General features: G+C 35.2%; 1 protein-coding gene across 1 annotated transcript; it reads right to left on the bottom strand.

Moving 5' to 3' along the window:
* Positions 1–1,108: 1,108 nt before the first annotated feature.
* LOC102801976 (lysosome-associated membrane glycoprotein 5-like) lies at positions 1,109–13,499 on the bottom strand. Its single transcript, XM_085494149.1, has 7 exons — positions 13,336–13,499; positions 5,017–5,201; positions 4,102–4,290; positions 3,763–3,900; positions 2,686–2,788; positions 2,151–2,339; positions 1,109–1,859 (listed from the first exon to the last, which is right to left on the bottom strand). Exons 1-7 carry the CDS (start codon positions 13,394–13,396, stop codon positions 1,687–1,689), a joined length of 1,038 nt encoding a protein of 345 aa, XP_085350275.1. The 5' UTR covers positions 13,397–13,499; the 3' UTR covers positions 1,109–1,686.
* Positions 13,500–13,979: the final 480 nt, after the last annotated feature.

Below are 13,979 nucleotides of genomic sequence, written 5' to 3' on the forward strand. Positions count from 1 at the left end.
GATTACTTTATTTGGGCATTTTAAATAACAAAGTAACATTAAATTGATAATTCTTGACGTAAAACACCGAAACTCGTTAAAATACAGTATCTGACTGTACTGTAATTTCATTTGAGAATTAAACAAAAATTCCCCATTCCCGGAAAACGCGAAAAATCGTTCATAGTCATTTACTCGAGGGGAGGGGCAATCAAATAATGTGCGTCTCTACATCAATACAAAAACAGAAAATTAAACTCTCCAATGACTAGGAAGTACTGAGGGCGTACCAAATCACAGTCGGGATAAGTACGGGAACTCGGCTCAAATCTGGAGGGGTAACTTCCAATACGGAAAACGTTGAACGACGAGGTAACAACAAACGACAAATGTATACACTCCTGCAAAGTTACTCTGATATACTATATATAATTCCAACTTTCACAATAACAGTATTACAAATAATCACCGAACTTAAATAACAGAAAATATAAGTCACATACCGTAAGCTTCAAGATATATACACGACTGTAATTTACAATAAATATCTAAAATTCTAATTCAAAGAAAAAAATGAAGTACTAAATATAGTCCTCAATATTTACCATATATATCAATATTCAATTCTGTATAATTATTGTTTTTAATTTATCTGCATAACAATCGTCGTCCCACTGGCAATTCGGCAAATCACACATAAAAATAAATACAGATATACTCGAATAGGAGTGGCCAAGTGCGTTTTACATCTCCGCAAACCACCTTAAGTTAAGCTGATAAGTTAAATAACCGTATATATATATATATAACAATAACTTGTTTGCTGTAACCGGTTTGAGCACATAACTATTACGTGTCCCGGTGGGTTAAATTATAAACGGCTGTATTCGCCGAGACATGAAATGGGTCACAAACGCTTGTACATATTAAATAACACTGGGTCAGATAGACATGTATGACCTAATTTTATATTACACAGCAGGATATTAAAGCCACGACTGGCATCACTATTTAAATAAAACAAACATATCTGTTGTATGCCCCACTGTTATGTATACTGGTCGTATTCAGTGAGGATTGCATGTATTGCTATGTGAATTCTACAGTCTGCCAAGAATTACAACTTGAATTTTTACTACGATTGTTTACGTCATCCGAACTAAGGACAATTTTATTTAATAAAATGATATCAAGTATTACATGATTTGGGTTACTTGGAATTATTTTGTTTTACTTTAATGCATTGTATTAAATATGTGCGTGAAATAATTGTAAAATAACTAGGTCTTTTCAGGGCGGTTTACAATGTTTAAGTCTAATGTTTCGTACATACTACTAAATTATCGGTTGTAGGGTGTTCAAATAGCCATGCTGAAAGACATTCAACCTATGAACACGTGGGTATGATAAACAGCTCTGGTCGTCACGACAAATCAGATTCGATGATGGATTCTGTGCGACGACAACAGCCATTTAACATATCTGTTTTCTCTAGAGGTGGGTCTAGAAGACATGACAAAACAGTTGATTGTTTTGAGCATTTGTTTGCAAATAATACCGTTTTCTCCGATATAAATATCAAATGTACGCCAATTCTCTAGAACTCAGACCACTGCCAAACGAAAGTTGTAATCTGAGTGGTGGCGCCCTTCGCATCATATGAAAGCGAAGGGCGCCACCATCATACAGATTGTCATTCTTCTAAAATTAATCAACGGATTTGTATCCAGTATATCCCGTCCCCAGAGCACCAAACTGCCTTCCTATTGCATATACTATAATGACTACCAGAATGAGACAACCAAGAGCAGCGCCAACAGCGATGGGCACAGTACTATCTATTCTATTCTGATTCTCCTCGTCAGCTTCACATAGAATACCTACAACAAGAAATAGAAAACAAAACATTGTTAACATAATTCTGAGTTTAGGACATTTTACATGTATTGGATACAATGCGGCAGTACATTTTACTGAGAAGTCATTCAATCTACATAACAGATTTTTAATCGACCGAGCAGATTCGTCTTAATTCGCATTTCATATGAATCAATAGATCGTTAAATCTAATGTATAACATAATTAAAAGTCAGAACCACGCGTCTAATCAGTAACGAACCATTAATTCAGAAGCCAACTGATACACATGAATATATCAGATCTATGCCTACCTTCACTGAACATGTCATCTTCTACCTCATATGGCTGGATTTGCAAATTGGAAATCTTTAGAATGACTTTTTCTTCACTGTCCTCTGACCCCATCTTAATGTTGTCCTGCGTTTGGCACATAAAGGATTGCTTTAATGGGGTATCGAAAAACGTGGTGTCTTCATACGTCTGTACTGTCCTTGAACCGGCTAGTGGTGACAAACACAGAAACAAACAGTTTATTGAATTATATATTATACTCACATATTTTGTATAAGACACAAATTTGTTGGGCAGAGTGTGATCTGATATTCTAAAAGAGACACAGACCACAATGGAGGGATAGCTGATTAGAATGGCGTACGCACAGCATTGGTCAACAACATAATGGGTTCTGTCACCTGTTACTCTGAGCAGTTAATCCCTCAGGTAAGTACACTAGTCCGGATAGGACGATAACCGTTTCTACCCTTAAGTGATGTTGTCATCTTGAATTCGACCTTTCGACTAAAAAAAAACAATCACTAGTGTTACGGTGATTGTTGTTCTACTAACCGTTCACAGCGTCCGTGAAATATGTTTTGTCACTTGTATCATAGGTAAAGTGAAGGGACTTGGCGAACCACGTTCCAACTTCCTTGCTTGAGTTTGTTTGATCCTAGCAAGAGTAAAACAACAAAGTTATATGTACATATTTCGGTTAACGTTATTTGCAGTGAGATTCGAAAGCCATTCTTAAATTTAAAGGAAAACGTTCTTTAAAGCAGTCTCATTTATCGGATTTATAAAGGCCCAGTTGAATATCTGAATATCATTAGTATCGCCCTTAAACCATACATTTATTATTGCGTGGTCGTATTTAAATATGAAAATTGGTAGTAAATATGTATTTAAAAGATGATAATGTAATCACCCGCTTGTTAATGTTAACTTCTGACGTCACTGTTGCGTAATTGTTATTTGACAATCGAATCAGCATACTACATGTCAGTACTGAGAAGATGTATACTTTCTTCAACCTAGCGCCGAATTTTCATTAACATTTTCATGAATTTTAGAATATTTATACACCGTCTGGTCGTTTTTTTGGAAGAAAAACACTTAGCGCCCTCACTTGAGTCGATATGAAGAATTATTGCACGATAAGCGACTGTTATTGACCATGTTTATTAAAACATGTATTACATGTTGAAAACGTTATCTGTATTACTTTGTGAATAGCGTTATCACACACATTGTCTTTTACTCATACATTTTGTATAACGGCATCAATAATGAGGCTGCTTGGGAACATATTATTATATTCTTACATGTCCTTATTATTTCAAAGCATGTAAATCACACAAGGACATTGACGTACGACACCCAAGCTAATATGTGAAACTTAACTTGGTCTGTACCTATGAAACGTGTCACGTCCTGCAGATAACGGCTTACACTATATGGTAAAATAATGTTATGTTGCCTCAATATAACGTAATTAAAATCTACGAAATCAATATGCAAAAACTGCATGCATGCCCCTTTAATGGGTTCCAAGCGAAGGAAACTCATTTCATGTTCAACGTAATTAATGCAACGGCCACTAAGTATAGTCTAATTGTTACCCAGATGTTAAAAGTTTACACTCACCGTGTCGAACGTCATTTTCAATAAATATTTGTCACCTCCCCACCGAATGTTGAGAATAGATTGTTCATAGATGTCTCCACATTTGCCGTCAACTCTGCTGTTGTCAAACATCGGTACCAGTGTGGTGAGGAATGTGGGCTGTATGGAGGGAGATTGGAAGGACATTATATAATGATTGATATTACACATTATACATAGTGTATTGAAATTTGTATTACATCTTAACACATTTTTCTATCGTATCATTCATACCATATCGTTTTCGATTTTTTCTGTTCGTTTTGAAGATCACCTTGCATCCATACATAAACATAACGCTATGCAATAATGTCTACTTACGCTCGACTCATCGCCGCTGTAATATCCACATTCAAACCAGGCTGCAAACACGGCTTTTAAACAGATGTTGCCATTTTTGTCTTTCAAACTGAAGTTACCTACTTTAGGGACCGACGGCTCTGTCGTCTGCTCTATCGGCGACTCAGTAGTTGCTGCACTTTCTTCTGTCGTTTCCACTTCCACATTGGCCTAAACGATAAAAACGATAAAAAAGGTTCATGAATTTAATGCATTATGTAACCTTAGTTTTATTGTTTTTTGGTTGCTACCGAATAGCTATAGATGACATGAACCCGAGAATTAAGTCATCAAGGTACTGTCATCAACGATTTTACGTTTTTTTTTTTTGTTTTTTTTTTTTTGTGAATAAAGAAACGAATGACCACTGATATGTTAATTGCATGGAAATTAATGTCGCCTATAACATTTGCGGAAAACATTGAAACCGGCTGCAATAATTAATTCATAGGGGCCACATTACCTTAATAATTAAAACAAAACAACTAGTAATTAAGTGTATCTAATTAAATTAATGATCATGGTGGATGGCGAAACAAACCACGCCTTGTCTTCGCCAGTCAAATTATTTATTTTAGAGTATACACTTTATGATAAATATAGTAAATTGTATGTATTTCTTTATTTCGTCATGCATGTGTCATACTGTAAATAAATAAATTAATTAATCACAAACTCTTCAAACACATACTAGCGCGCTAAAGTTTGCCATGTAAGAGAGTGATCATGAACCCCGCCCCTGATGGCCAAACATGAACTGAGAGCACAATTTAGTAATTGCTGGCTGCATCTCAGCATGGAGGTAAAAAAAAAATCTTTTTTTTTACCTCCATGATCTCAGTAGTTCAATTCAATTCAAAGATATATATGAAAGTACATGAATGTAATAAACAATACCGGCGATGTTTCCTTTACGACGGCCGCAGGTGGCGTGACGTCATCACTCTCGTCATCATTGTCACCTTCCGTGGAATCATCTCCCATTGTCGGTTCTGGTGACAAATCCTCTTTAGCTATAGACGAGGGCGCCTCGGTCGGACTTGACTCCGTCGGCGTAACACTAGCTCCGAGGCATGAGACAACTGCGATAAAAATAAGTCACACGTTAAGTACTATATCGGAGAATATATTGTAAGGTCAATGTTCACTTATTGCAAAACGTATCTACTAATATGTTTCACCTCATATCGCCCATCTCACTGGCAAGTGGACTATTTCATTTTTTCAGATAGGGATAGGGATTCCCCACAGGCTATTTTGTTTTTACGATCGCAACAGATATACCTCATTCCGTGTTTTAGATTAACTTGTCCGTTTGTCCAAGTCGAGAGCACTTACCCTCACATCGGACATAAGCGTATTAAAATGATTCAAAACGCAATACTGAGGGATCTTATTCGCCTGTATAACTAATGAGACCGCGTACACTAGATGGCTTTTGGACAACCAGTCTTCAAGTGTGTGGTTACATACGGGCGCATCTCTGGATAAAAGGCCGATAAATTTAGACATAAACCGAATCAAAGCAGCTCGTCACTTACAAGACTGTCAGAGCGAGAGACATTTCGCATTATTTGGGAAGTTAATTGCATTATAGTCGCATGAATTCGAAGTAGGTCACCAAGCATTTGTTTCCCTTAATTTCAAGAAAATTCAATCTAACGTTTTTACTGTGAATATAAATAACTAGTTTTAAAAAAAAAAAAACAGTGCCTTATTCACTGACAATATTTCGTTTCATTTGTTATTGATGCGTCTACTACGTAGTGATGTTATTTTAATGAGGCTTTAAATGGGTTTCAGTTCTCTGCAGTGAATGCACATATTATAGAAAGACAAGGTAGTTGAGATTGCCAATTTGACATGGTGGAAAAAAGCTAACATAATTCATATTTTGTTAAGATATATGCGAGTTATTGCTATCAAATACAAAGGAGTTTTGTTTTACGATTATAGTAGGATGGCAATGCATTCTGGGAACACATTGAATTCATTGAGAGTTTTATAACAACGTTAATCTATAAACGTAAAAACTAAAATTGATTCGTAAAGTGTGTAGGAGTGTGTTTAATTTACATTAATTCTAGTTTCTATTTCTAGTTTAAAGACGTTGATATCCTGGCGATCCTTTGTGACATATTAATTTCCAGTGCTCAGTTAACTCTTCGCAGGTATGTGTGTACAGCTGCGTTCTAGTATTTGGTCAACGTGAAGTCGATACTCTATTTTAACCAGGAATGTTAAACCACTCACGGCATCGCATTTGTTGCCTTAAACATGTCGAATCATTGCAATTAACCTATAAGCTAACCACATAGCAATGTGATGTATATAAGATGCATTCCTTATGACAAAATATTGAACTTGTCCATCATTATCTTGATAGTTACGACGAGCAAAAATCAGTATTATGGACATCATATAATATTTATTGAACAAAAATTGGTGCAATATTCATTTCATGTGATTCCTATTGCAATATAATAGGTAGAAATTCGTGGACAAAAATGACTAGCTTTTATTAAACTTAATTGCTCAATTAACTTTAAATTACAACTGTGATTTCAATTATCCGAAACGAAGCTATTTTTTTTTAATTCCGGGTGTGTTTTATTACCCCCACAATTAGTAAATCATGCGACAGTCTGTTATGGTCGTATCATTCGCGTAATGACAACTTGGATGTCGTGATCGGCTCTGACAGACATGTCGGTTTATTTTGAATGACGTATTTGAAATAGGTCACTTCAGAGAATGATAATACGTTGGAAATACACACAGTCCGGCATAGTAATCATTGAGTTTGATCCAATCAATCGTTTTACCATTATTGTCGTATTTTAATTAATTTACGTGTTCATAATGAATCTGCAAAAATGATCTCAGTGATACCAAATACAAAGGGTGGTCATATGTATCCTAGTCAAATATAACAATGATATAAAATATATCTACATTATTTTAAAAATAAATACACTGAATTATAACTGCAGTCTAGAATGATTTCAGCGTGATTTGAAATATTCATATCCAAAATATTTAAAAATGCATAAACGCACCAATTCTCCGCTGACGTCATAATTTGTGACCGCCGCGTAATAATTGCGTGTTTGGTGTTCGTAAAAGTGTGTCTAATTGCCATTCGTGAGAGAACTCATGAATGCGCTAAGTTTGACGACAATTTAAGTTCAACTGAGATATTTCTATGTTAGACCATGCCTGCCAGTGTTACTGAATGCGAACATAGCCATATATACATTATCTATGCTAGTAATCGGACGGTAGTAGCTGTTCATGGTTTTGCCGGCGATGTCGCTAGTATTTACGAGAATTTAAATATGTTGCATGCACATGCCAGAGATAAGAATATTTTTCCGTTCCGTGTTTTAATTTTATGAAAACAGTTTAGGATCGAACAGTTTGTTTTTCATTATTAAATCGGAAATCAGGTATATACATGTATATAAGACTATTCCCTTGTTGTTGTTTTTCTGCAAGTCGGACTTGTTTAAACAGTTATATATCATGGTTAAGTATTCAGACAATAGTGTTAAAATAGAGTTCATCAGATGAAAACGATGTTAAAATATAATTAACGTGATGGCTGTTTTTTTTTGAATTTCCATTTACCGTGCACTAAGAACTAAGTTGACATCGAAGAACAGAGACAACTTGTGTAGATAACTTTAAATAAAACACGTTTGACATATAATCATGTCACAAATCAGCCGAGATCAGTTCAAATCGAATCAACAGTTTAACGCCCACGAAAGCATTACGTGTCCTACAGTTAATACTATTAAATCCATCTTGGAGACTTTTCAAACAAGAAATGTTTATTTCAACTTCCTCTAAATTACCTCAAGAATATACTAAAGATAACACAAAAATGTGAGTGAATATATAAGTGGTGATAATTGTGGTAAAAAGTCGCCATACACACTGTCCGAAAATTGAACCATCCATTGAAAGCATGACACATTTTTTTGCGAATGTAACGGAACAATAATTTCCAAATGAAAGACAGTGACGAGTAATGAATATATTTTTATATGTATTGAAATTGAGGGTCGCAAAACACATATCTACATATACATATATATTTCCTTGCTCGATTCATTCTTCGAGATACAAAGATTTACCCCCCTCGTGGCCTCCACACAGCCACCGTGGGCCTACTCACTTCCATTTTGAAAAAAAAGATTACCTATTGTCTCGTTTCAATCAAGATTGTTTCCTATGTCAGGATGTTATTAAAAATGAAGGAGATTCCAATCCAAGTAATCAATAGTTTCAGCTGATAACACAATGGGCGGTAGCACTGCGACCTAAATTTGCATAATATATCCAAGAAAATGTTAAAGGGCGGCAGTCGTCGTGCCGCGTCTTGTTCGATATGGGACTCATAGCGACGTATACAACGCGTGTAAAATACATTGTTTATTTACTTGAAATTAGAACACGCGCTGCGTGACGACCACCGCGATTTAAGCTTTCTATTTAAATTATGGCATTTGGCGGAAATATTAAAACATTTCCCTTGGTGTGCATGCTTTCATTATTATCCGGTTCTAAATAAATATAGACCATTTATCGTTTAGTAAGTTTCTGGGTTCATCAGAACTATGGCGCTGTCATGCTGACGCTGTCACGGACATGAATCATTTAAAAATGCTTCTCGTGGGCGGTGAAAACTGTAATATATGCGTACGGATAATACTTTAATAAATAAAACATTACTGAGTGTTTTACTGTCGGTCTATCGGTCACTCTTAACACGAACTATTTGTTTTAAAATCACCACAATTGTGAGAGACGTCACGTCACATACATGTATATCACTTAAAACGAAGACGAATACAGGGGAAATGAAATCGAGCAGAAAGGGTAACGTCAATATTGATTATCATAGAATAAATACGACGGATGACAACTAACGATTCCATCATGTGCATCGACATTGACATCTGTTGACATTTTCGCCGATTTCTGATTAAATAGAGACAAGGAAGCCTAATAAGTGATTTACTCTAATGCTAACATAATATCTATATATATCTAAATAAAAAACAGCGTGCCAATTTACCGTTCTACAGACGAATTTCAATGAATGTAAATAGTGTACTAAATGAACACGTAATTCTAATTAATTTCTTTGTGAAATATATTTATTTTATGTCACTACTCCCAATCATTACACATGTTTATACGTTTATTGTTAAAACTACAGGTATGCAGTGTTATTCTGTTATCTGCTATTATTCCGAATATAATTTTTCCTTGAGTTTAACCACACATAGTACGACTCACCCTGCTCAACAAGACAAATGCTTTTGTATTCACAAGAAAAGAAGTCGAAACACGTACGATTTCATTGAATAGACTACTGAGAATTAGCGTGCTGACGCGTACTCGCAACCGGAAAATGTCAAAATGCAAGCCCTATGTTTTCCGCTGTACGCAATTTACTCATGCCAGCAAAGCATTGAGACACATACTAAACAGCGGCGGTTTAAAGTATACAGAGCTTACTGGGAGTAAAATACAGTCTGTACATAGTATCCTCACACCAATAACAGGAATAATGTGAAAAATAAATCATAAATAAGTATGTGTATTACATCACAATATTTATATATATATATTATTACATATTAACAATTAATTTCCCAGTGTAAGAAAACAGATTACATAATTTGTAATATGTGACGTAATGCCATATTTAAATAACAAAATATGGGAGATCAAAGTGTATCTGTATGTTAATGATAACATCCAATAATACTCAAGGGGATCTTAATAATTCGTTTTGCCTGTTTTCACAAATGCCACTGCATTTCTTCTTAATCTTCTAAGCCTGCCATATTCAGTCTCGTGACAATGGCCAGGGTTTTCGAATGCTTATCAATCAATATATTATCAGACGACAGTTTCCATGGCGATTGGAATTGAGTTATTTTTAGTTTCCGAATAAGACTGAAATTTATTCTATAATTTACAATATGTAGCTTTTAGATATGTTCACAAACTCTTGAAAACGCCGACCATTTTGCAGGTTTTGAAGAACGTAGACAATTTCCATATTTTATATTAGAGACAGGGAATACATAACTAAACAGTTGAACAATTTAAGCCTGTACATATTGAAAATTGGTGGTTAAAATTAACAACGTTTTCCCGAACGAGGTTAATTTACAAACCGCCTAGAGCAGTAGTTATGCGTCGTTTATAAATAGAATTACAACACAGATGGTAAATTGACAAGATGAAACAAAAATAGGCAATATCAAGCAAAGGAGTCGAATTTATAGAACAAATCAAATCTAAAGTGATGTAGATTGTCTAACCTAATCCCAGCTACATTAACTCACAGACTGGTCCGTTAATCTCGAGAATTTAAAACACCGGGCTAGGGGGTTTCATCACGCACGATAACCGCATTACAGAATCAAAGATATGATAATCAATTTATAACACTGGATCAAGACGTGATTAAAATTCATACGATCTAATATGACATTGCAAACAATTGACGCTTCAATAAGCCTATTCTTTTATTATAATTATGCGTTATCTTACACACGAGGTCGTAAGCAATCTATTGACCTCGTGGGATGCGATAATAACCACGCACGTATTCTTAATGCAGATGACTAATCGAATTCAGTGTGAATATTCAATCACATATAAGCCATGAGATAAATGTGACAATAAACTCGCGTTGTTTTTTAAATTCATAATCCATCGTGTCGTTGATAAAAAAAAACTAACAATTTATTTTTATTTTCTCAAGAAAAGTCAACTGCTCGGGTAGCTGCTTTACGTCATTATATATGGAGACACGGGAATTCCCTTTCTACCAGTTCTCACTAGCCATGACAAGCTATATAGGTCATCGATCATTCACTGTACATTTATCTCGTCTGCATCTCGTTTAAATGTTAACGGTAAACACAGATAATCCATCATTGCGAAATATTTAACAACGTAAAATGTGATACTAGACAGCGAGTTTAGAGCGAAGTTGTTGCTGGGCACAGAATCCGGTTGCCAGGCAGTCGTCAAAGTAGAGAATTGTCACTGAGTCGCGTAAATTAGCTTTGTTATTCCGAATTTGCATACTATTATCCCACCGGATGTTACTCGCACAACGCCCCCAGCTTGTGAATTTCCCCAATATCACTTTAGTAATTCATGATTCATTACGGTCAATGTTGCAATTATAATAATAATTGTTGAATAATTAAATTGACGGATTGTAAAAATTGGAAAAACGGAACTGAAAGATGAATTGTTGTCAATACAATTCTATGAGAGAAGAAAACAAATCTTCATCAAGAAATAATACGTTGCTTCAAACACCAATCTATAAGATTAACCTTTTCTGATTTTTCGAAGTAGTACTTTTTTTTTCGTGTGTGCAGCAAATTGTCAGTTTAGCATAATTTCTGTAAAATTTTTTTCTGAAAATCGAAAATAATATTCATCAATATGTAATTATCTGTTATTATCAAAGCTCTGATGACTCGTGATGACGTCGGGTGTGTATACAAAGATTACGTCAAATATGTGCATATTATTCACACAATTATTATTATTATTATTATTATTATTATTATTATTATTATTATTATTATTATTATTATTATTATTATTATTATTATTATCATTATTATTATTATTATTATCGAATTATCAATGTACCAATCGAGAAAAGGTAAGTCGAAAATATTACCGGTAGCTACAGCAAGTAATTATTAACGTCCAATTTTGCCACAAGTCATTCCATTAATCGCATATCATAAATGACAGCAACATGAGGTCGTTGACACGTGTTGGCCTGAACCACGCGACAATAATGAATTATCAGCGGAAATTTGAGAAAATCGACTGTGACTCTCTCAGTGAGGTTTTCGCCGAGGGATTCCCATGGAAGTGTCCAATACATCGAGACGAGAGACGTGTTATACCCTAACAAGAGTTGATTGCCAAATTCTCGATAAAATACCATTATTAAGACATCGGAACAAGGCTAATGGCGTCTTCTGAACAAATTATCTTAGTTACTATGACAACCAGCGACCATTTAACGTCATACGCCAATTATTATTGGGATTATTCTAATTCATATGAAGTCGATATTAAATACAGGGAATGTATGTGTATTATACAGCTGCCCTATGTAGTGCATTGTTCTTGTTCATCCTATATCGGCAAGCGTAAAACGTAAAACTGAATTCGTCATTCACGAGTAGAGGTAGGCGCATGGCGGTATATTTAGAAATTCTGTGTTGAGTAATTGTCCACAAGGTCTACATTGGTCGAATCGGCAAAACGTTTTCATGAGTTTTTTCCCCATTTCGTTTAATTGTTCATTTCACATTAAATATTAATTATGATAGCCATAATGTGTGTAACGTTAATTTAATAAATGAATGACTAAAATATTTGTTTTCTTCTATTTTTGAGGATTTTTTTCCGCACTCCTCCGAGTTAACTATGCCTTATAATTATTAGTCACGGTGGTCACAATAGCAACTTGTTTTCAACGTGTATTTTCACATTTGATCCATAAGGTTAGCTAACAAGGCTGCTACGTTAGTAATTTTCCGTTTACCGAGGCGCCATGCGAGCGCCCCACGGGAACTACCGCGCTGGAAATAGTGTGGGTCAAGCGTGTCAAATAGTGTGAACGACGCTACCTGAGCAAAAGAAATCTACACAAGAGATAACATCTCGGAAATCGACTCTATCACGTGACTGCAGAAGAATGGAAGAATAATGTCATATCGCGTCCGTTTTTTAATAAAACGTAATTCAGAGAAAATCAAAGAAGCAGAAATAATAGTAAATGTGTTTCTTTCAGCTCAGTGATGGTGTTTTACGTTCCAAGAAAACGACGAGAAAATGTCGCCAGAAGGGAAAGATGGAAGCCATTATTTTATCAAACGATGAGAAAGCCTGTGAATAGTCAGGGAGGCCCCGGCATTTTAGTACATTCGGTACTTTAAAAGACAGAATTATTTAAATAAAACAGTGAATGAGACACATTTGTTAATATATTTGTTGAGAACAATGGATGTTTTTTCATTCAGGGCAAATATCATCCTGACGTTTTTTCAATTACAGCGACGGTGACGACCTACTGTATATTTCAACCCATGGTTTCTCAGAACAAAATTATGGGGATAAAAAAGAAAATATTTTAAAGCTTACCCATTAAAGCGAATATGAAAACCACCAGACAACGATCAGGTACGTTCCTTCGACGAGCCATCTTGAATTGATATTTGCGTACGAATACGGTATCGCTCAGTCAAAGCTACTCACTTCCGCCTTCGCAATGCAAGTGATCACGTGACCACAGAACGTCTTCTCGCTTGGCTTCTACGATCAATAATGCGATATGCAAATTATCTGCATATATTTATAGAGCGAGGTCAATAATACATGCTGACTAAATGACGCGGACTTTATGTGACATCGCCATTTTCTCCCACCGGGTTGAGAGGGTGAATCGGGGACAATAAACTTTGTAAAACATATCGTACATGATACATATATAAGTATATGATACATGATTCCTGCCTTAGTCTGAATTAAATATTAGTTCAGTATGGATAAGTGAAGTCAGAAATAAACGCACAAATTTAATAGCATTCCGTACATATCACCGAGAGATAACACACAATTAAGCAACACACATGTTCAATATACAATGTAATTACAGCTAGACGGATCGTTTCTTCCATATATTTCATCAACCTTCTCAACAAAGGTTACCATGGTAACAATGTTACGAAAGGAAGGTTTACTATGTTCACAAGAGTAAGCTCCAAACCGCGGCTAATGCAATCCAA

This window comes from Saccoglossus kowalevskii, chromosome 2 (assembly GCF_978046115.1).
Source record: "Saccoglossus kowalevskii chromosome 2, keSacKowa6.1, whole genome shotgun sequence".
In the NCBI taxonomy this organism is placed as follows: Eukaryota; Metazoa; Hemichordata; class Enteropneusta; family Harrimaniidae; genus Saccoglossus; species Saccoglossus kowalevskii.